The 22,009-nt window shown below is 51.9% G+C and overlaps 1 protein-coding gene across 1 annotated transcript in view; it reads right to left on the bottom strand.

The window, feature by feature from the left end:
• Positions 1 to 14,622, bottom strand: part of LOC122386636 (zinc finger protein 287-like) — a 43,145-nt gene extending 28,523 nt beyond the window's left edge. Inside the window, exons 1-3 of the mRNA XM_043376014.1 lie at positions 14,139 to 14,622; positions 3,800 to 3,938; positions 1,423 to 1,578 (exon numbers count right to left, since the gene is read on the bottom strand). Coding sequence (XP_043231949.1) covers positions 1,423 to 1,578; positions 3,800 to 3,938; positions 14,139 to 14,336 — 493 coding nt within the window. The 5' untranslated portion in view covers positions 14,337 to 14,622. The remainder of the gene's footprint in view (positions 1 to 1,422; positions 1,579 to 3,799; positions 3,939 to 14,138) is intronic.
• Positions 14,623 to 22,009: the final 7,387 nt, after the last annotated feature.

The following is a 22,009-nucleotide window of genomic DNA, read 5'->3' as shown; positions in this document are numbered from 1 at the left end:
TTTTCATTGAAAATAATATGTCTCATATTCTACTGATTATATTCTGACTTTCCCTCTTTCTCCCAGGATTTTTTTTTGCGGTACTCAAGAGTGCTCTGAATGACATGGCTCTGATTTGCCGCTCTCAGGTCAGTGTTCGGGTCATTGCTTTGGTCAGTCCGCTCAAGGCACCCAGCATCCCGCGCACCCGAGTTTACGACCCGTGCCGTACCATTGAGCTCGGGTGTAGCGCCCGGAGGAGCGGCCGGCGTCAGCTCGCATTGCAGCCTGCCTGTCGGTAGAGAGACCGCCGGACGGTATGGAGCAATGGAGGAGATGCGATGGCCGAGTTCAGTCGCAGTTTTCGCCGCTGAGTTATGATGGCGAGACTCGGCCAGCGTAGCGTGGGCGCTTGTGTTATTACTCATTTGTAATTGGGTCTAACGGTCGAAGAGTCTCAGTATCTGACTAGGCCGACCAGATGCAGCTAACCTGGCGCGTTCTCATAGTCCTCTCCACTCAAGATTGAGGAGGAGGCGGGCAGAACATTGCGAGTCCTTTCCATTCGCAGCTTTGGATCATCTCTCCACTCAAGTTACCTAAGCAAAATCGGAGCACCACCATACACTCTGCAGAGTCCATATCGATGGCCATTAATCAGCCTCGCGCCGGTATATTTCCTCCATTACAATGAATGACTGGTGTATCATCTCTTAGCCATCAACCTCTCGGTCTAACAAATCACCTACCGTTCCCGATCACACAGTCGATGATGGCGCGGCGGCCCGCCCACTCGGCCAGTGTGTGTGTTTTATGACGCCCTGCGCTGGAACATGAGCTCTGCTCTGGTAGCGCCCATCCATCACCGACCGTGGGGTCACGCCCAAAACGGTACAAATTGGCTCCATTGTCCGAGCTCTGGCGGTGGCCGGCACTCAGCGGGATCGGTCGGTGCACGGAGGGTAGAGAGACGGTACCGCCCGCTCCGCAGGGGCTGTTCACTAGAGGTAACCGGGCAGGGTGGCAACACCGAGTCACCGAGATCGGTCAGCGAGGTCAGACCGATCGGTCAGAGAGGCCAGACCGATCGGTCAGAGCGACTGGCGACGGTACCGCCCGCTCCTCAGGCTGTTCAGCGGACGGTGGTACCCGGGCTGAACGAACGAGAGAACGGTTCGAGTGACCGGCCGACCGATCTAACGCTGGAAGGGCCGCGAGACATAGGGACTCTGAGCAGAGCTTGAGCTATATGTTCGAATACACCGCGTTAGGAAACTGAAGGGACAGTTGTGCTTGTGTGTGTCAGACAAGTGGAGAGGAAAAGGAAGAAAAGGTTAAAATTACAGTTTAAAAGTTAGTGAGATTCCGGCCACTTCAGACATAAGACCATATTGAAAGATCCACATCCCCGAAAAACAACCATCCATTACCACAGTAACTTACCTTCAAGGATGGCATACATGGTCTTCTTGTAGAGCGAGTGTCTCAGGTAGGCGACTGCTGGCAGGACAAACTCCTCTTGTGGCGGCTCCGGAAGGTAGAACACCACGATCTCCGAGTGTGCGGCGATCGGTCGGATCACTTCGTAAATGGGCTCTCCTGCGGGGAGGTGGGGAGCGTCAGAGGAGGCGCGAGGGGCCCCCGCAGGCGGTCAGAGGCAGCGCGAGGGACCCCCGCGGGCGGTCAGAGGCAGCGCGAGGGATCCCGGTCAGAGGCAGCGAGAGGCACCCCCGCGGCCGGGGCGGGCGGCCCAGCGGTCGGTCAGTTCCGCCGGCGCCCGCCGCGGCAATCACAAACGTGCGGCTCATTGAAACGGCCATCAACCGGGGTGAGATATATGCTTTATCTATGCATGCATGATGTATGCACGTGTTAGCTATGGATCAATGGCTAGCCGTGTCATTAAAAATGATCAAAGTCATATCGGTGATCGGAGCGGGAGAGGGCGGGTTGATATGACTAATGAGCTCCACATGTGACCGCTGCTAGAGGGGCCGGACGCGGGGTGCACACTGGAAACGGTTTTATAAGTCATAGATAACGCGAACGCCCATTGTTCAATGCTCATGTTATCTACTAAACTGAGTGATTCCCTCCCCTAGCGGCGTCGTTTCTGAGAACGTGTTAATGAGCATCGCTCGCTCTCAAACCGCCAACCATCCCACAGCCATCATAACTCCAGTCTACTCCGAACCGAGCCGCGGCGGCCGCCGTTCTCGGTACGCTCTCGTGCTCCCATCGATCACAGAGAGGCGGCGGCGGCGGCAGTGACTCCTCGGCACACCGCTAACGGCCTTGGTCGGCCTCCGGTCCGGTACGGCCCCGCTGCAGCGCCGCCGCAGGAATCTCCGCCGCGGAAACCATTACCGCACCGACTGAGTCACGGCAGACGGTACTGAGCAGACCGGCGTGTGAGGTCCTGACCGGTGTGGCGGCGGGGCAGTTTGCCGCTGATGATTGGCGAGACGGGCAACACTCGCGACCTTTGCACAAAGCTGCTGGCAAATCGGTTCCAACACTTCCAACAGACGCGCTGGTGATCACTTTTGGTCTATATAGATACCGCTGTGAACCGATATGACATCTTGTGATCACTGACGCTCATTGGGAACTCCTGTTGGTCATCGATGACCCATGATGACCCCTGATGACCCCTGATAACCTATCGCGGCCTCTCGCCACCTGCGATGACTCCACAGGGAAAATCACCAATGACGCGTGCCCAGTGTGTCATCAATTCGCGTGTGCACTGATCGACCAATTCAGCGCACGTGCCCAGCATTGCTCGAGCTGTGCGCGAGCACCGAGCGTGGCTCTGCTTCCGATGCCTATCGCCGCCATTGTGGCCGCTATTTTTGCAGCGGCTCGGAGCTCGCTGACAGCCGTCGAGGCTCAATGGGTTGATTGGCGATCGGTTGCGCGGCTGCAGCTCTGTACAGTTCTCAGTCGGCTACCGGCCGCGGTCACTCTGCTCGCGGCGAACAAAAGCGGCGCGTCCAGACAATATTATCGTCGGATCGGCCGACGGCGACAAAGGCTTTCCGATACGACGGCGGGACGGCCGGGCCGCGCCCGACGGCCGGCCGGCAGCGGTGCGTCTTTTTGCTGCGCACCTCGAAGCGGCCGGTACGCGGAACCGCGGCGGCCGGAGAGAGACCGGTGCAGCGTAAACGGCCGGTGTGACAGGGAGGAGACAAGACTGCACCCGACAGACAGACCCGGCTGTCCGCGCCCGACAGCGAGTCGGCATTGTCCGAGCAGCCGCTATTGGCTGTCAAAGGCGCTGTCAGTGCTGGAAGCGCTGGTTAGAGGAATAATGCTCCACTTGTTGCAGTTGGAAGACCGCCGAGGCGAATGATATGTTGAGATGGTAGATAACTGGAGCGCACAATTGTAGTCAACAGTCAGCCACGTCGTGGTTGAGCAGTGGGCACGCGTTTAATTTATGGCTCCCATCGTTCTCATTATCAAACATATCATCTTGAGTAGCAGCACAACGCGATCGTATTTTCCTTATTCCTGTTTGTAAGTGTTCGGCAACAGCAGCTTCCGTTTTCATCATGCTAAGTAGCGTCTTCCTCTTGTTTTTCATTAGCCAGATAGCTCCTTTTCTACCAATGTTTAACTTTTAATTGCTACCCTTTTCCATGTTTTTCAAGCGTGTCAATTTCCCTAGAGCCTTTGAACCACAGCGCATTCCTGCTAGCATCTCCGTGCTAGCCCACCCACTTCCTTCCTTACCATAGGAGCTAGGTTACAAAAACAAAAACAAAATTAGGAAGGCATGCATGGTTTACTCCACACACCCTGTCGTCCTCACCTCTGAACCGGGACCCGACCAGGTTGACGTCTGGCGTGCACACGCTCGTGTGTCGGATGAAGCGCACCCAATTACAGTGGCGCACACGGCGGCCTTGTACCTCGGCGATCTCGTCATAGCAGCCGAACCGGTGGCGAATCTGAAATGGAATGACATAAGTGTCACGAGACTGATCGGCAGGCATCACACATTGCTTCACACGGAGGAATCAGAATGGACTGGGGTATGACGAGATTGTTTGGATGTGGGGGACACATCTTGCCAACATTTGTGACTGGTGATGCTGTGGTTTACAAAACATCCTCCGCAATCCGTGCCTATAAGATCACCAGTAATCACACATAATCACAAACCAGCTTACATCACACATCAACAAACCACGAGCCACACCAGTCTTCAGACATCACATCCGAATCAGCTGCGCCCGGCTCAGCCCTCCATCCAACCACCTGGCTGTGCGCGCTGTCAACGGGCGGGGCGCGGCCGCGCACTGCGGATGGCCGCCCCAACATGTTGATCAAGGTGATCTCTGCCAGCCTGCCGCGAGTAACGGGCCGTCGGCAGCCTTGAAGTAGCCGTCAGTGGTTGATCGCCGGTCGGCCGCATGCCGGCGACATCAGTATCGGCTCTGCTCCCGGGGCGTTATGTACGGCAGCGTCCGGGCACGTTTCGGCTATCAATGTCAACACTATCGCGGCGGCGCTGTTATATATGTCGAACACCAGCGGTGTTACGGTCGGCGCTGCGGCCGCGTCCGTTATTCGGTGACATACCTGCCACATAAGTCGGACGGCGGTCACTCGTAACTCGCTATCGGAGTGCGGAGGTGAGGGGCCGACAGCTGCGCGCGCTGGTGGGGGAGGGTGGGACCGCGCTGGACCACAATGGACCGTATCGGACCACAGGGGACCGTATCGGACCATAAAGACCAGGGACCGGCCAGGGTTGTCACTGCTCAGGCACTGGTGGTCAAAGAAAAGCCGCTTGTCTGATTAGTATCGTATAGTTTCTGCACCGATCATGGAGACCTTCCGATCCTGAATGTGCTTGTGTCGCCTCTACTGTGGTTTAATCTCTGGCCCCAGCTCCCATCCTGACTCTGACGGCAGCTCCGGCGCTTGTGTGCTAAGCATCGAATAGTTTCTGCACCGATCATTGAGATCCTCTGATCCTGAATGTGCTTCCGTCGCCTCAACTGTGGTGTCATCTCCGACCCCAGCTCCCTGACTTTGACGACAGCTCCTCCGGCGGTGGCCAGGCGGCGCCGTCCCGTCGGCTGCCCGGCGCGTCCCGACCGAGTACCGTGCACGAGCCGCGCCGGACCGCTCAGATAGCATCCAATTAGCGCACGGCCGCGCGATGATAATTGCTGTCGGCTCCAGGTCGGGCATACCAAGCAGTGCCACGGCGGCCGGCCGGCCGGACGGCCCTGCCCTGGTCAGAGGTAGCGCCGAGACACAACGGCGGTCGGTGCTGCGCTGGTCAGAGGTGTCTCAGTACCGCTGCCGCGCGGCCCAGGCAGAGACTCATGACTGGAGAGGTAGTGCCGTGAGCCGGTCTAGGTGTGTCAGGAGAGGAAGTTTTTCGGCGTGACGCAGCCCAGGTGCGAGTGGAGAGGTAGCGCTGCGACCCGGTTAAATCCAGGAATGACCAGTGTCGTATCGCTGCAGGTCAACGCACCGTAGGTGTAGTCGGCTACATGGAGCAGTCGCCCTACGACAGTCAAATTGTCGCACTTGCTGGCTACGAAAAGCAGACCAAAATTATCGCCCAGTCCCACTACTAGACTCCTTGTTCCTATTGTGAATCAACATGAGCCCCACTGAGCCCTAGCTCCCATTGAGCCCCAGCCACTGAGCCCACTGGCCCCATTGAGCCAGTGCGGTGCCGTAACCGGTACCCTCACCTCCTCACCGCTAATAGAGGGGACACCCGCCGCGTGATGGGTGTCGTCCTAACTCAGCTGCCCGCTGAGAACCCGGAAAACCAATTGGAACACTGAGTGGATTTAGGACTGAATAATGTCCCCGCAGATCGCACAGCTGACAGGCAATGTTAGCAGAGGGTGGGTGTATAAAGCAAACACAGCACGGTTGGGCCGGTGGGAGGGCGAACGTATGCTAATTTAGGGCGATACAAACTACATATGTAGATGTCGAACAGACTGATAACATGCATAGCGATTGTGAATGGTTGTGTGAGTAGCAACAGATTATAGATTGAAACATCGAGTTGATTCAGAAATGTTCTACAGTCCACACGACAGCTCAGCTGATCCAAAGTATTCTGTCCAATGCTCACTGCAAGATATTACTGATCCAGTATTGCATTAGAGCGCAGCAACTGAACATATTCGTGTTCACATACCAGGCATAGACCACGGTATCTGAACTGCTCACGCTCATACATCACACCCTAAAGCGGAGGATCAGACCCAGCGCCCTGTTAACCCTGCGACGGATGGCTCGGACCAGCACCTTTGTAAGCTGACCTGAGCGGTGGGCAGTGAGGGCCATTAGCTGGCCGATGAAGGGCCGATAGCCGACCGGTCGACTCCGGTTACACAGTGAATGGGACGGAGACGGTTAGCGGGAGTGGTGCCGTATAGCCACTGACCGCCATATACCTGCCCTGTGCAGGCATACACCCGCTGGACGGCGATATGGGGTAGGGCTAGGGAGGGCTGGGCTTTGGGTGCGCGATCCAGACACTGGGGCGATGTGGGACGCGGTCGGTCATGATGGGATGTGAGAGGGCATGGTGAGAAGCTGTGGGACATAGGCTGTTGTGTTGGAGTGGCGTGGTAGATTAGGTATATAGCCTCTTTTATTCAGAAATGGTGAGTCCATGGTTGAGTGGAATCTTGACCGGGCAATAATATCACGACTGAGCGGGGGTGAGAAAAAGAGACCGTGTGTCACGCTTGGAGCTGTCAATGGCGGCTGCATAGCCAAGGGATCTGATCATTGGGCTGTTTCGATTCATGAACTATAGCTGCTAGCTTGCAACCAGGTACTCACACGGTTCCCACACCACTCCAATGAAATCATCTCCTCGGTACAATAACCGGTGCCGTGAATGCAGCCGCACCGCCACCCTTTGACGGCTCCTCAGTGGAGCCACCTTCCCACCGGCAGGTCACAATGGCTCCCACCGAGCGGAGAGGCCGGCGGCGGCCGATCGCCGGCCGCCGCGCCACTGCAACCGGCGGCCGTCTGTGATTTAATCGAGTGACGCGGCCGTTTCGGCCCCATACTGTCCCGGTGCCGGCCGTAATAATGCACAGATGGTATCGGGCGCGGCGCGTCTGAAGTTGGCCGCCGCCGCCGCGCCCCCGCTCAATGCCGGGCCTGAAAAAGCCGACAGCGCCGGCCGCTGCCGACGCCGGCCCTTTATTGTAACAGCGCGCCATAATAGATTCCCAGTGTCGATTATCGTAAAAACCGGCTACCATCTCGCGTCTCGGGCGCTCGCAGCGGTGGGACGCCGGGAGGATAGACTGTGCCGCAGTGCCTCTCGGGCTGCCGACGCTGGGACCAGAGGACGACGCTCGACTCCGCCTGGTGACCCCCGGGTGACCTGCGAGCTCTGTCGAGATTATCCCAAACCCCGCTGAGGGCAGCCAGTCTGCCACGGCCTGACCCCCGGCGCCGCCGCACGCTCCTCTCAACTGACCATGGTAATTGGATAGCACCGGCGCTTAAAGGGCTGGGCCGCTTCGGGGGAATGAATCAAGAGAGGAGTTCAAAGAGCGCCGGTCTGCGCTACCGTGGGAACCTGGAATGGGGGCGGGACGCGTACAGCATGGAAGCGTGCCTTTTGTGCGCCCGGAAAATGAGATAGTTTCTTGTGGGGAAGATGGAAATGCCGAGCGGCCGAGGGAACACGCACAAAGCTTTGCTGTGGTGAAGAGAAGATCTTGTGATGATATACAAAGGAAGAGAGTATGGTTTATGTTCATTGCTCGCTGTTCTACCTGTTGCTCCCGCCGTCATAAATAAAAGACATGAAAGTGGCGCTGAAATATGGAATGGCACTGTATGTTTTTACAATGACATTTGTGATATCATATTTGATGTGCGACTGATTTTATGCGTTAAGAAACGCTGATCGGTGCGCGGTGTTGAAACTTTCATCATGCATAACAAGTGAGCTTACACAATTTGTATTATATCAACATGGAGCCCCAGGTGTTTGCACACGCACTTGAATGTGTTTGAGATAAGCTATTGCTTACGGTAATGGCCATTAGTGAAGGTGTGGCACTAAGGGCACGCCATTAACAGCTTCATTCCGTTTGTTTACCTCTCCGCCCACCGCTAACGGATGGTCCGATAAAACCGAGCGCCGCGGCCGGGCTCGATAATGCACCGGCCGAGAGAATTAGAGCCAATTAGATCATGCGCTGCGGAGATCAATGGTGGCGCCGCCGCGGTGTACCGCCCCGGTCGGCCGTCCTGGCGCCGTGTGTGGCCGGGCCGGGGATCGCGCGTGCGCCGGCAGCCCGTCTCAATGTCCACCTGCGGGCGCGATCCGATCAAATCGCGACGGAGAGGCGTTTGATGCGTGGCAATTTGGGGTTCCGCACGAGCCGCCCCAATGATGGCAGGTGGGTGGTTGGGTTGGAGCTGGTGGACGGAGCAGGATATGTAAGAGCAAAGTGGGTGCGTGAAGTGGCGCTGAGCCACGAAAGTGACCAGACGGAACAAGACAAACGGAGAAGTCGCAGTGAAGACACTGAGATGACATTTAGTGGAACCATGGCGTAAAGTCACTTGGCGAGGCGTTATCCCTCCAAGATGCTAGCTTCGAGCGTCAGTTTAGAGCACGGTATCTCTAGTGTTTTGGGGCGTCAGCTCCAGGGCGTCCCGGTACCGGGGCGTCAGGGCGTCATCCCCCGGGGGCGTCAGGGCGTCATCCCGGGGCGTCAGGGCGTTATCCCGGGGCGCCGGGGCGTCATCCCGGGGCGTCAGGGCGTTATTCCGGGGCGCCGGGGCGTCAGGGCGGGGCAGGCGATCGGCGCCCGATGCCGTCCGGCCGCTCCGATCCATCTGGCGCGGGCATCTGCCGTGAAATCGGGCTCTATTAGCGGTGTGTTTTGCTGACCGGCCGGCGCGGGCGCCGCCCCGGCCCGGCGCGCGGCCGCAAGGTCGCACCGTGACGTCACCGGTCGGCGGCGACAGCCCTGCTGCGTGGGCGTCCGCCTCGTGAGTGGTGACCGCCGCACCAGGTGTAAAGAGGCCACTGCCTCTGGAGTGCTAGGCGCGCCCGACGCGTGAAGGTTGTTAATGCCGGCTGAATGCTGTTTGTGGCCCGTATCTGTCGGTAGAAAATTGCTCTCCAACTTCGTTAGTTAATCGCTAACGGTATCAACGACTGTCGGCGGCGCGTCTTGTTTGAAATCGAAATGATCTTTCCGCTGTGATTGTGATTGGTGATATGTAGCGTTCGATTAATAACGCCGGACTGAGCGCTTATCGCTCATAGAAGTCATCAGCCGATCGAGTGGAATATTTGTTTTGCCGAAGGTCGGATGACGGCGGTCGCTCCCGTTTGTCAATGACCGGAGTGTCTGTGCCTGACAGATGACCGGTGGGCCAGATCAACTCTCATTGATCCGCCATTATCGAACAGGTGGCGGCGGACAAACAGTCTATCGGGACCCTCAGAGGAACCGCATGGGGTACAGATCCAGTGCAGAAGCTGCACGGAAGGTATCGCCCGAACGATAGGCATGCAACGGATTATAGCCAAATGTGCTACAATCCAATCATCCGTGAAACCGCGACACTATCGTTAAATCGGCTGTGGGCGGCTCAAACAGCCCTTCGCGGCCAAGAATTTCAACTGTTTACTGATATTGAGAGCAGATTCTGCACGTTTCGGGTTATTCGATGAGCTCATATTCCGCCGTACCCGATGCCCACTGTGCATGTAGTTTCAGAACGGGCCAGCCTTCGCATGGCCACCTGACTAAACTCACGAACTTCCCATCGTATAATAACTCAATCTGACACCCGTAGCGCCGTCAACAAAGCCCTATTTATTTTCGGCCGTCCATCTCCGCGGTGGGTGTGACTATCGTCACCCACAGCCACGCTGGGAGCCCCGCCCTGGCCTCGCACGCTATTCTGTCCGCCGCTCGGGCCTCCCCGTGTGAGACGGCGCGGGGCGTGGGTCTCCCTCCCTCCGCCTCCCGGCCGGAGTCTGCCCTGTGCTCTGTCCAGAGGCGAGGGCCGCGGTGACACGCGAAGGGCACGCCACAGGATGTCGTCTCTGTCATTGGAAATCACGCCATGTCGAATGTGACTGACGAGCTGAGTCTCACCAAGCCACTGCGTGAGCTCTGTACCAGAGATAACGCTCTCCAATTGTCCAGCTTGGCGTCTCTCTTTGGAGTCTTTCCCGAGTCTTTCCCGTGTTTTTTTTTTCTCAGTCTTGGCACTAAGAAACGTTGCAGTTCCGTGGCGGGGTTTCGCCCAGCTACCCACACTGAGCAGTATGGGGCAGCCCAGCGCGGAGTCAGTCACACACCCGGTTAATCACCGCGCCAGAGGAGAGCGGTAATCGACCGGCCATCTCCGGTTTTCCCGACGAGACCCGTCCGATCGGCACTGGCTCGATCGGAGACGCCCACCGCCCGCCCCCACTGTTAGACGAGCACGAGCGCGAGCTGGTTCCTTAGGTGTGGTAAGGCTTCTGAGAAACAGAGAGTAACTAACCAGTTGGGAGTATGAGTATTCACCCCACTGTAAAACAAGCCCACGAGCTATACCGGTGCGGTGGCTGTGGTAGAGCTACTGAGAGACTGAGACAGAGTAGCTGGTCATTGTTACTCTTTCAGTGCTCACAGTGCTCCTTTCAGGTGCTGAAAGTGTTCTGCTTTAAAGTGCAAAAAGTGAGTGGCCGACAGATGCAGAACAAACTAAAAACCAGTAATATTTCCTTGTCAGACGTCGGAGAAATGTCTGAAGACAACAAAAGACAATATTGAAGACAATATGAGGTTCTGAATAAATGATTCCAAAATTTTGTTAGCCATAAATGCATTGGAGAGTCAATGGATGAAATAAGCCCCCTTTTTGTTCGTTTTTAGTCTTTGTTAATTCAAGCCAGAACAATATTTTGTCTTCCATGGTTAGTGCCGATGAACCTGACGCCTGCACCGAATGATGGAGGAGTAAACCTCACAAATTATGTTATCGTTATCTCGTAGATAGATACAAAACATCTGAATATGATATGGTCCTGGATAAAGTAACCTTAGGCACATAAAATATGAATAGATTACGGTCTTCTTTTCTGTAATTTTGCCCAAAGCTTCCAGTTACACAGCCAACAAGGAGCTTGCAATGAGCTTGTGTTTACCATCCCTTAGTGTAATTGTGTCTATATGTAATGTGACATACCGAGATGCGTGCATATGTTCAGCTGTGATGTCGATCATTTGCGAATTTACATGGAAGCGGAAGCAGAAAGATGGTTTTCGACGCTGATTGGGGCATAAAATGGATGCTCGTACTCCCCCCAAAAGTCCCATATCCAAAAAATCTGGATTTCGCTTCTTTTTGCTGTGAATTAGTGCTTTTAAAGCTGATGTTGTTTAGATTTCTTTCTTTGCAAGGACTGTGACAAATTTTGTGTATATTTTGGAAGCTGCGGGAGTGACAGATACCCCAAATCTACCTTGGATCCCTTTCTACCAATATGCAATGTGTTCTACAAATATCTTACGATTTTAATCTGAATTTAAAGTAAGATGTGCTATTGGCACTTTTGGTGATAATCTAATCGAGGAAGGCATCAGGAATACGATTTGACAAATGTCATGATGGATTTATGAAGACACATATTGAAAATATATGACTTGTGTCATCATTTTTATATCTCCTCATAAAGGCTGAAGCTTCTATATTGTCCGATTTTCAGTTTTATCTTCGCTGCAGCAGCGCAGTCATATTATTGAACAAGATTATATATTTTGGAGAGCACCTGATTGAGTTGACATTTCTATATCCAGTTGTCACTTTAATTTTGACCTTTGACTCCTGGAATGAGATGTGTAATATTTTGATATAACTATTTCATATTTATTCAAAGTCGCAGAAGCATTTATGTACCACATTTATGTCCTCTCATTATTTGGTCGATTACTCACAGCAACTCATGCAACAGTGTTCGCTTGTCCATGCTGGACATTCGGCCTCGCATCCCTGTTTCCACAACTAGTATTATCTAATATCTATTATGATAACACCATGGAATAGCTGGAGACGAGCGTCATCGAAGGAAATATTGGCAAACTTACTATCGGACCTGGACACAGATTGAGACAAGAAGTGAGACAAATGAGTCTTGCAATATTGGAGTGTCCCAACTTTTACCTTTTGTAACGACAGATTGGCTTGATTATCTGATACAGTATAGGGAAAGTTCATTTGTTAACGTCTCACTTCTGCTTCAAGCTTCATCAGATACGATTGACGCGCAGTGCTTGATGTGGACCTATGCTCAGAGTGATGTACGGTCGATGACAAATCGATGAGCTTAGTTTCCTATCAAATGTTGGTGTTGGATTTCAATCAATACCTTAGCAAGCTGCCCATTGACCTCTGAAAATCGACAGACTGGGTGAACGCGAAGACATTGCTAAGACAACGCTAAGATCGCATTGCTTAACCCGGCAGTTGCTGGGGTATTTCGCCACCCACCGTTTGCTGGGGAGGGGGGGGGGGCGTTAAACGCCCCCAGTCGATAACTCGAGAACCAATAGGCGCAGCGAAACGCACGAGGCGGCAAACGAAAGAGCGCGACGAGACGCTTCAAATGAGTACTTTAAAGTTGAATTTTGAGGTCACAGGTCGGGTCAAGGTCAGGTCAAACACCTGAAATCGGGCTTTCAGTAGCATTGACTTTAGGACTTCGCAATGGGCGCCTCTCGTCATAAACTCTGTCAAAACGGTGCACAATCCATCATATAAGGCCTACAAGAGTGTCAGCTCCATGTAGGGGTCAGTCAAGCATAGGTCAGGGTCAAGGTCAGGTCAACCGGGTAGGCACATATCCCCAAAAATCAAAACTGATATTCGCAGCCTGTGACACATGTTTTATGGGTAATTTGGGGCGTAGAACACGATGGTGACATTCATTTTATCATATGTGTACGTGTTTGGCTCAAAATGTTCAATTTAATAAATTCATGTATCATGGTCGTGAAGTAGTCACGAGAAATTGCCAAGATTCAGTTCAAGATTTTGGAAATGCGGAACGATAATCAATAATCGAAGATAGCCATTTGATTGTTCATGGTATTGGCAGTCTAATGGCGTTTACGGCATGTCTGTATGTCTATTCTGTGATTTTATATGATTTTTTTAACATATGCCGTTTTTGGTCGAAAACTCAGAAATCATGACGTCACTAAAACCTCGATATCTCAAAAATTTTCCGACCGATTTTTTTGAAACTTTGTCACAATACACTTCATTCCATTCCCTACAGGTACCCAAAATTTGGCGCGCCTGCGGCGCGCCGTTTTTATGCTATGGCCCGGCGAAAAAAGTGGGGGCGTTTAACGCCCCCCCAGCAACTCGCGGGTTAAGATGAAATCAGTTCTAACTTTCAGCTGCTCAGGTTTTTGAAGAAATTGATTTGATAGGTACATATCCATAATATGGGACTTTCATACATCGCATGTAACCAACTAAAATAATTACTTAGCAGCATTTTTATATTTTATCATGAGATATTCAACTTTGGACGAGTGGCATCCAGGCAAGTCATCTTTCCTTTATGATATCTTCACCCTGCATGTTATTTGTTATGATAGGTACATAATTTTCGAGCGATTCTGAGAAAACCCAGTGTATCTTGAGCTGGCGCGAGTGACACTGCCTCAACAATCGAGCGATCCTCTTGGTCACATGCTCTGCATATTCATAAATCACGATAGAACTGCTACCCATAAAATCACAAGGGTGGCACATATTCAGACTACTCAGCTTTGCCATTACATCTGTATCACACTTACAGACTCTGTTACAAGCCAGACGGATGTGGATGGGGTCAGAATTTTTGACAGACGCGAATTGCTGCTAGAGGGGACCGCAACCAGCCGTCCTCCCAAGGAACTCAGACTTCATACACATCATATTTGTCAGCATCACAGCACCTCTGAGCTCTTATTTCAGGCCACAGAATCACCACGTCTTCTCATCAAACACTCCTCTGACCACAAACCATTGAGCGCTTAGTAGCCTGCATGAGATAAAGCACCAAAAACTTCAACATACAACCACAACTCAGTTCACCCTATCTTTCCCCTCTCCCTGGTACTCACATCAGTCGGGCTGAGGTAGCCGAGAACATCCAGCGTGTCCAGCCTCACGGTCCCCTGGAACGGGTACACGCGCACCCCCTGCGGTATCCGCGCGTTACTCCAGACCTGCACCTGGGTGTCCAGCGTCTTGGAGTCGCCGTCCGCCGGACTGGTCACCACCAGGGAGAACTCCTGGGGCAGCAGCACACACGTCTCCATCGCGCTGACCTCCGCGCGCGCTCCGAAAACCTTCAGCGAGTCCCGTGCGGAGCGACGGCGCGACGCAGCAGCCTCCTCGCGGCGAGCGTGACCACTGGCAAGGCGGGTAGCATACAGAAGTCACCGAGAGCCAATAGCTTACGGGCAAACGGGAGCAATCAGGGCAGCGCGCTATCTCGGCGCCGGCGGACAACAAGGGCCTAGGAGTGGAGGCGGTGGGTGGCGAGATGTGCCCTTGTTGCTCGCGGAGACATCTCCGCCGCCGGAAGGCCGTCTTTGATAAATCACCGTGCTCTGTGGCTAATCAGGTGTAAGGCACGCCAGCCGCCGGCCAATGGGAGCCGACCGGGAGCGGGCGGTTGACCAATCAGCGCGCTGCTCGGCGGCCGGCCGGCCGGCTCGGTGGCGGAGGGCCGGACTGCGAGTGAGCGCCGCTCGCCGGTCCGCGGCGGCCGGCCGGCGCTGTACCGCACCGGGACAAAGTGCTGGCATGATCGGGCACTTCTGGTCCGCCGCGCTTTGTGTGCCAACAACGGGCGGCGATCGAGAGGACGCGGCCCGAGGACCGCCATCGCGGCTCTCTGTCGCCGGTGGCGTGCCGGCATGCTAATCTTATCAGCTTTGTTTCATTCCATAATCAGCTTGGCGAGTATTAGTCACACTTGGAGAGGTGATTGGAGTTATAGAGAGCTAATACCTGCCTGAATAGCCAGGAGCCTTGAACCTGTCGTCAAGCAGCGCGTCTTCGGAGATAAATAGAGGAAGCTGGTGATAAGATTGAACGGAAAATAGGGATCCACGCGATCTGGGAACACTGTAGAACTTGTTTAAATACTGCTGATGAGAATGAAAGCTACAATATCTATTACGATGATGCTTCAAAATAAAATGCAAGCATGACGTGCGATTTAAAGTGATCACGATATTCAAACTGACGATATCTTGTCACATACATCGACGTAGTTATAGTTATAGATATCGACGCAGCATAAATATTTCAAAGCGTGCCTAATAGTTTCGTAAAAATAGAACATTTAAAAGAATTAGACGACGTAATGCTTACCTACGCCTCTCGCATAGTGGTTTAGCCTCCCTATTGATGAGGGACATTGCTGGTATCTTTTCTGAAAACCTATATGATTATTCAAAGCGACATTATTATACCAAGCTAATCCACGAGAAAAGAGAATGCAATATCTCATTCCAAGCGAAACCATTCCTGGGAAATCAGTAAGCCATGAGCCCGCTCAAATAGCAACCCGATCAGACCGGTTCGTTAACGTTTCAAATCCTTCCCATCCCTCCGTCCACCGTGCGATTACGCGGCATCATTAGGCGAGCAGTCATTACATCTGCGAACGGGCTCTGCCTCCTTTGCATACTGACCGCCTGGCCGGCTGGCTGACACGGGGAGAGGTCTGGATACCCGCCCTGGTACCGGGTGGGCACCGTGGACAGATTTAGAGCTGGGGATAGGAGCACTATAAACGCCAGATGAAGGCAGATCGACACAGCGCCCTGGTTCGTTTACCAATACGGGAGGATGTGATAGCTGGTCGATTGGGCCGAGGTGGGTCGGTTCGGGTCTGCCGCTGACACGTGGGGTCGACTCTGGGTGGGTGGGTGAAAGGAGGTGATGGGTGCGGGTCGGTGGGATGACGGTGGGTTTCAAACGTGGTTCAGCCTGGCGGAGGGATGGTGGCGGGTCCTACTTCGGGGACGAGTCGAACCCTGGACCTGTGTAGCGCCGGTGGAGAACCAGTGGCAAGACAGGTAGAGCCTGATCCACCGGACTGGGACTGATGAAGAGCCGATGGAGGACAGATGGAGACCCAGGTAGAGCCGGCTGAGGATCACGCCACTCGGTGGACCGGACGGTGGAGTGACCGTGATTGGTCCGACCCCGGTCCGATGTTGGACCGTTCGGTGGAGAGACCCTGATTGGTCCGACCCCGGTCCGGTGTTGGGATGGGATGGGATAAGTGGGATACACGATACCAGATCCACGCTATACAGACTGGTGGTCGTATATCGTGTAACCGACACGCGATCCCCGACCTACGGATGAACAACGGCGCGGGCCTGGCCGAGGTCACGACACGCGAGTAAACGAGACACCTCGGACTTCCGTATAGGAACGACGCCATTTTGTTCACGGCGGTTTGAACAAGAAAAGGATGAGAAAAGAATCCTGATTCAATACAAAAAAGACGAGTTGCTGAGGTACGTACATACCTGAGGCTGACTGAAGCTCTAATGCTTCCACTGAATTGCCGCGACCTACGCTCTGTGCACTGTGTTGTGACTTGTGCGGCGATTCATGCCTCCATTCAAATAAATTGCTGCGATTTCTCGATTAGCTGATCACTGCTGCAATTAGCGGTGAATAACTTCATCGTTGAGCAAGCTACCACAACATTTTGTACTGACGACATGCTAAGGTGCAAGCCATTGATGCGATAGATTATCAAAGAGAAGAGTCTTCAAGTTCTATGCTGTACTTCGTCGCGTTCTGTACCGATATGGGTTAAGTAATCACGCCCGATTTTGACCTGTCCGAACTATTTCATCAATACAGTTGCAGTGTACCTAAGTATATAAAATCGCATTTTAATAAAGTATGGGGATAGTACCTATTTGTAGGAAACATCTGATGTCCAGCAACCATATCAAAAGCCATCCTCTTTTTGCCCCCAGTAACCAAACTCAAATATCGCTGACACGAGCTCGATTGCGGTTGAAACACTTCCAAATGAGCTGCACCGAGTCTTGCAGGTCTTATCGCGTCATCTGAGGATGGTGCGTCCTGCCCGGCTCATTGAGCGGTGGTAAGTGCCGCTAAATTATATCGCAGAGGGAGCCCTCGTTATCACGATCTATGGGTGATGTAAAGGACTGCAGTCTGCAGGGAAGTATGGCACCCGTACCCGCACCCATGCTTGTAAGCAATACCTACTTCAACTGTGGCAAACACTGATAAGAACCCTTTTTCACAATGATAAAATTTTGCAGCTATCACTAGCGATATCATCGTTATCGTCCCTGTGATGCACTGGCATGTCATGAAATATTATATCTCATCACGCATAAAAGTGCGCCAAAATGGCACCTCAACTCTCAGCTCCGCCGCGCCGCCCGTGTTTCCGCAAGATCTGGAGACCGCAGCTGCTCACAAGAACATATCACTCGCTGTCACAGTCATTGGTGCTCCTTTTCTGTGCGTAAATGGAGTCTCCGCTCGAATTGGTGCTGCGCTCTTATGTAATAATGCAGTCTCCGTGCGTTATGGGACCCCTTGTTTTATCGCGCCTGAATGGGTATACTGTGCCGCATGATTGATATGTTCTGCGGCACAGTATGCGTAAAAGTAATAAAACGACGAGACTGCATGGCTTCACAGCAGGGTATCACCACCCATTGTCCATGAAGATTGAAGGTTTCGACGTCGCTTTGTGAAGTGATATTGTGCACGGTATATGCATTGCCGTACTCTATGCGTTAGTTAACTATATACATAATTGATGAAAGGGCTACTTATTTCGAGACCACCAGTAGAGCCCACTTCTTCAATAAGTGGTGATTTTACCCCAATAATGATGTGAACAAGTACGAGTAGGTAGAACAATAAAATTAGCATCTCTACCTTCTTTTCCCTTTATACGCTTCCACTTGAAACGCTTTTTTTTTTTGCATAAAACATTTCCTCTATTTTGACTAAAGCAGCACAAAGAAGTTCAAAACAATGACAATACCAGCCCACATTTCCTCGCACATTACCCTAGATCCCCTGTCGGCCCCTCCAATCCCAGTCACGTCTCTATTGGGCTCAAATCCGCCGCCCCGCCGGGGCTGCGTCCCGCCGCGGGCCGAGGCACGTGCAGGCGCGTCTCGTGGCCACCGCAAACGACTTGATGACACTCGGGGCGGCGGCGCGCCGGTGTTGTCCGTCCGCGCGGCGACACACGGCGCGGTCGGCACCAATCTGGCGCACCAGTCACCGTGCCGCGCCCTCAGCGCCGGCTAAATGCCAACCGTAAAACGAGTCGCGGCCGGGCCGGCCTATTGGACGGCAATCCAGGTGAGTTTTGTGTTTTATGGCGGATGTTTGCCTGGTGGCGCGATAGAGAGGCGTTTTGTTTAGTTTAGGGCCGATAAATTACCAAACATGGCAACTGGAGGCGGCCGGGGGCCGGCCCATGTCGGCGCCGCGCCGGGCCGGCCGGTCGGCTGTCTCTGAGAGGCGTCCTCGCCGGGACAGGAGCGGCGCACGCTCCAACTAATGGCCTCTCTGAGGGCGCAGGCCTCTCTGAGGGACCGCAGCGCGGGCAGCGTGGGCTGGAACACGGTTTGAATGTGTCTAAACACAGCCCGGAGCCGAGAAGCGTGCTAGCGAATCCATCCACAGCACTAAGCTCTGGTGTGAAGAGTTATCGTGAAGACAATATATGACTGTAATTTTGTGTGCGATACGTGCCTGCGATTGTCAGAAGCGTCAGTAAAACACGATTTTTAAAAGCAATTTTCGTTGTCGATACCTTCATTTCATAGTATAAATAACATGCCATTTTATGGAAACATGTCTCTTCTAGAATCTGATATTTGTCAATCGAGGGAAAAAGGGAAAGTCTTTTATCATGATAAAAATAAGCAATTGCAGTCCACGGAAATGTAGCAGTCCACGCCAACCCCGACTAACCCCGTTAGTATGAAACGCTCTTGATAATATTTTGCATTCAAAACGCCATACGTTTGATAAGTTTTCGAGTGACTCGTTCCTCTGCCATCAGGTCTAACCCGCGCATGACTGAGGGAGACGGCTGTACGGAGCTTCCTCCCATTTTCTTCAATATCTTCTAAAACTCTGACCATATCAGCACGGACTTTCAGGAATTTCGGCTGCACACTTTGACACCTTGTGCCTATGACGGAATGTCGTAGCTACATAGGTATAGTAGGTCAGCTGTAAATGATGTCAGAGTGACGTCATGTTCAGTCGATAATAGCCGTTCTCACGACTGGCTATCCGGCGATTGCACCTGATTTGACCAAATCTGCACCTAATTTCTTTTACAGCAAATATCTTCATTTTATGAATTTATTTCAGTGTTTTAATCGATGATGCCCTTTGATAATATGACAAAACAGGCATATAAGCAATTAGTGCAACCCTAGCTGATAGCTGCTAAGAGACACACTGAACCTGATTTGACCAAATCTGCACCTAATCTGTACCAGATGTGCACCAAATGTGTACGAGATGGCCATCGTGAAAACGGCTATTGTTGCGAAACATGGTTCTTCCGCCTCTTCGGCAATCACTCTCAAGAGCACCTTTTTAAAGTTAGCACCGATTTCTTTGCACGAGATGACAAACGTCACAGCACTTCCAAACTGCTTTGTTTGATTTTCAAATTTTGGAAATAACCTTAACCTTCCAGGCGGTGGGGGGGGGGGCATTTTTTGCCCCCCCCCCCGAGTTTTTTCGATAGGTATATCTCCAGAGCCACTGCGCTGATCGTTACCAAACTTTCAGTACCCTCCCGTCAATAGCTATTGCACATTGTGACCAAAAATTTTCTCCAAAGGCTATGATAGGTTGGCCGCTAATGACGTCAGAGTGACGTCATTTCTGCCATTTTCGGCCCAAAAAAAGGTTTCGCGGGAAGAGCTGTCAGGTCTACAGCTTTAGAGATACAGGTGTTTCACCATAAAAGGTGTAGAATTAAGAGGGCTACAAAACTGCTATTTCGGTTTTTCGAATTTTTTGGATTTTGACCCAAAAAAATCAAAAAATAGATTTTTTAAATATAATAGCCGAAAAAAAATGAATTTCGAAAAAACGGAATATATGTAATAGCCCCTACCGCCTTCTATCTACATACCAAATTTGAGATCGATACCTCCTTTTTTAGCCAAGTTATAGCAAAAAACTGTTCAAAATTGTTGACATCAAATTTTCAAACTCAATTTTTAGCAATTCTATACCTCGTAGCGCAAAACAAAAGACACCACTAGACTCCCCGTGACGAGTTGCATCGAATCAATACCCATTTTATGCAAAACTATCAACGGTGAAATTTGACTTTTTTACCTGACCTTGACTTGACCTCCACCAGAAAGTGACCTAAACCGTATCTGATGGTCTTATTACCAACACCATTGAGTTGGAAATGAAAAATTGCCCATAAAACATGCATCGCACAACCTTAGTAAAGTTGGGTTCATGTGGTGACCCTTGGTGACCTGACCTGTGACTGACTTGGTATGACCAGTGACCTCTAATAGCAACATATGTACTAGACAACTGACGCCCTATCGCTGATTTTCGACAAAATGCGTTTTACTCGGTGTTATAGCGCTTTCCCTAGAAGACCCGTGAACGGTGAAACATTTTATCTTTGACCTGACCTGTGACGTCATCGGTGACCCTGAGTTCAATGAAATTTGGTTTCGCTGGACAAATTTGACAGGGCTATCAAACGCCGTTTGAATTTTCCGGATCCGTTCCGTAGTTTCGGAGATACGGGGAGGGGGGGCAAAAAAAATGCACCCCCCCCCCCCCACCGCGCCGCGCGGAAGGTGGCCGGGAGGCCCACCGCCTGCCAGGTTAATAATACAGTGCCTAATAACTTTTGATAAATCGTGCAAGTTTTTTAGACTCATGTCTTATCGGACTAAGTGCCGCCGCCACTAATGAAAAGTCATTTGCCGTGCTTGTTTCATTATTACAAACGCAAAGCAGCCAGTTTTTCTACGTCAATTACTGTAACCGATGACACTTAAACACGACAATAAATAAGCCAGAATACAAGCCACAAAAACCATTCGTATGACCCCATCGCTACAAACTGATGGAAAAACCTGCCCATAGTTGTTGAACGTTACGTGACACTCATGCACCTAGGAACCGAATTACACATAAGGTATCCTAGCCCTCTATGCCACCAACCCGATCGTGGGATAAATAATATCAAGGAAGCGTCAGTGACTCGACTGACAGCTCACAGAAGACCGTATCCGGATGAATTTAAATTGTCAATTTAAATTCTTAAAACTATTTAATATAGGCTCAAACAAATAAAAAGAGCCGCACGAAAATTTTCCGGAAAAAATTGTCCGGGGATTTACCGAGACAGCAACGCATTAGTGAGGATGCAGTCGTAACATTATTGGAGACAAAATGCTCGTAAGGATGCGACACCCTATCTGGAAAACTTTTAGACCGCAAAGCTCAACCAAAAAAAAGTTATATTTACATATTATCCACCGAAAGTCCCCTGAATCACTATGCTGCTGGTTCGATACGAGGAATCCGGTTCGAGACCCGGCATGCTCGTCTGCGCTTTCACCTTTACCTCAGGTGCTGTTTCTCATAGACGTAATATGGGAATATGCATGCTAAATCGATTTCAGGTAGTCAGTAATCTAACAGTTTCAGGACCATGGGATGCGAGAATGGGAGTTTATCGACCACCGTTTGGCGTTGTTGCGCCGAAGTAGCTGAGCTTGTACCATTTGGACGGGATTATTCCAATGGGACGTGTCACCCAGCCACGAGTAGGTCCCCAGGGTGGAGAGGGCGGACAGAGTAGGTAAGCTATCAAACCGTCGAGCTTGTTTGATCTATTCTGTAGAAATCAAGCAATGTCCTTCTAATCAGGCCTTTTCAGAGC

This window comes from Amphibalanus amphitrite, unplaced genomic scaffold (assembly GCF_019059575.1).
Source record: "Amphibalanus amphitrite isolate SeventyFive unplaced genomic scaffold, NRLGWU_Aamphi_draft 000258F_arrow, whole genome shotgun sequence".
NCBI classification, from domain to species: Eukaryota; Metazoa; Arthropoda; class Thecostraca; order Balanomorpha; family Balanidae; genus Amphibalanus; species Amphibalanus amphitrite.
This window is presented reverse-complemented; position numbering and strand designations above follow the sequence as displayed.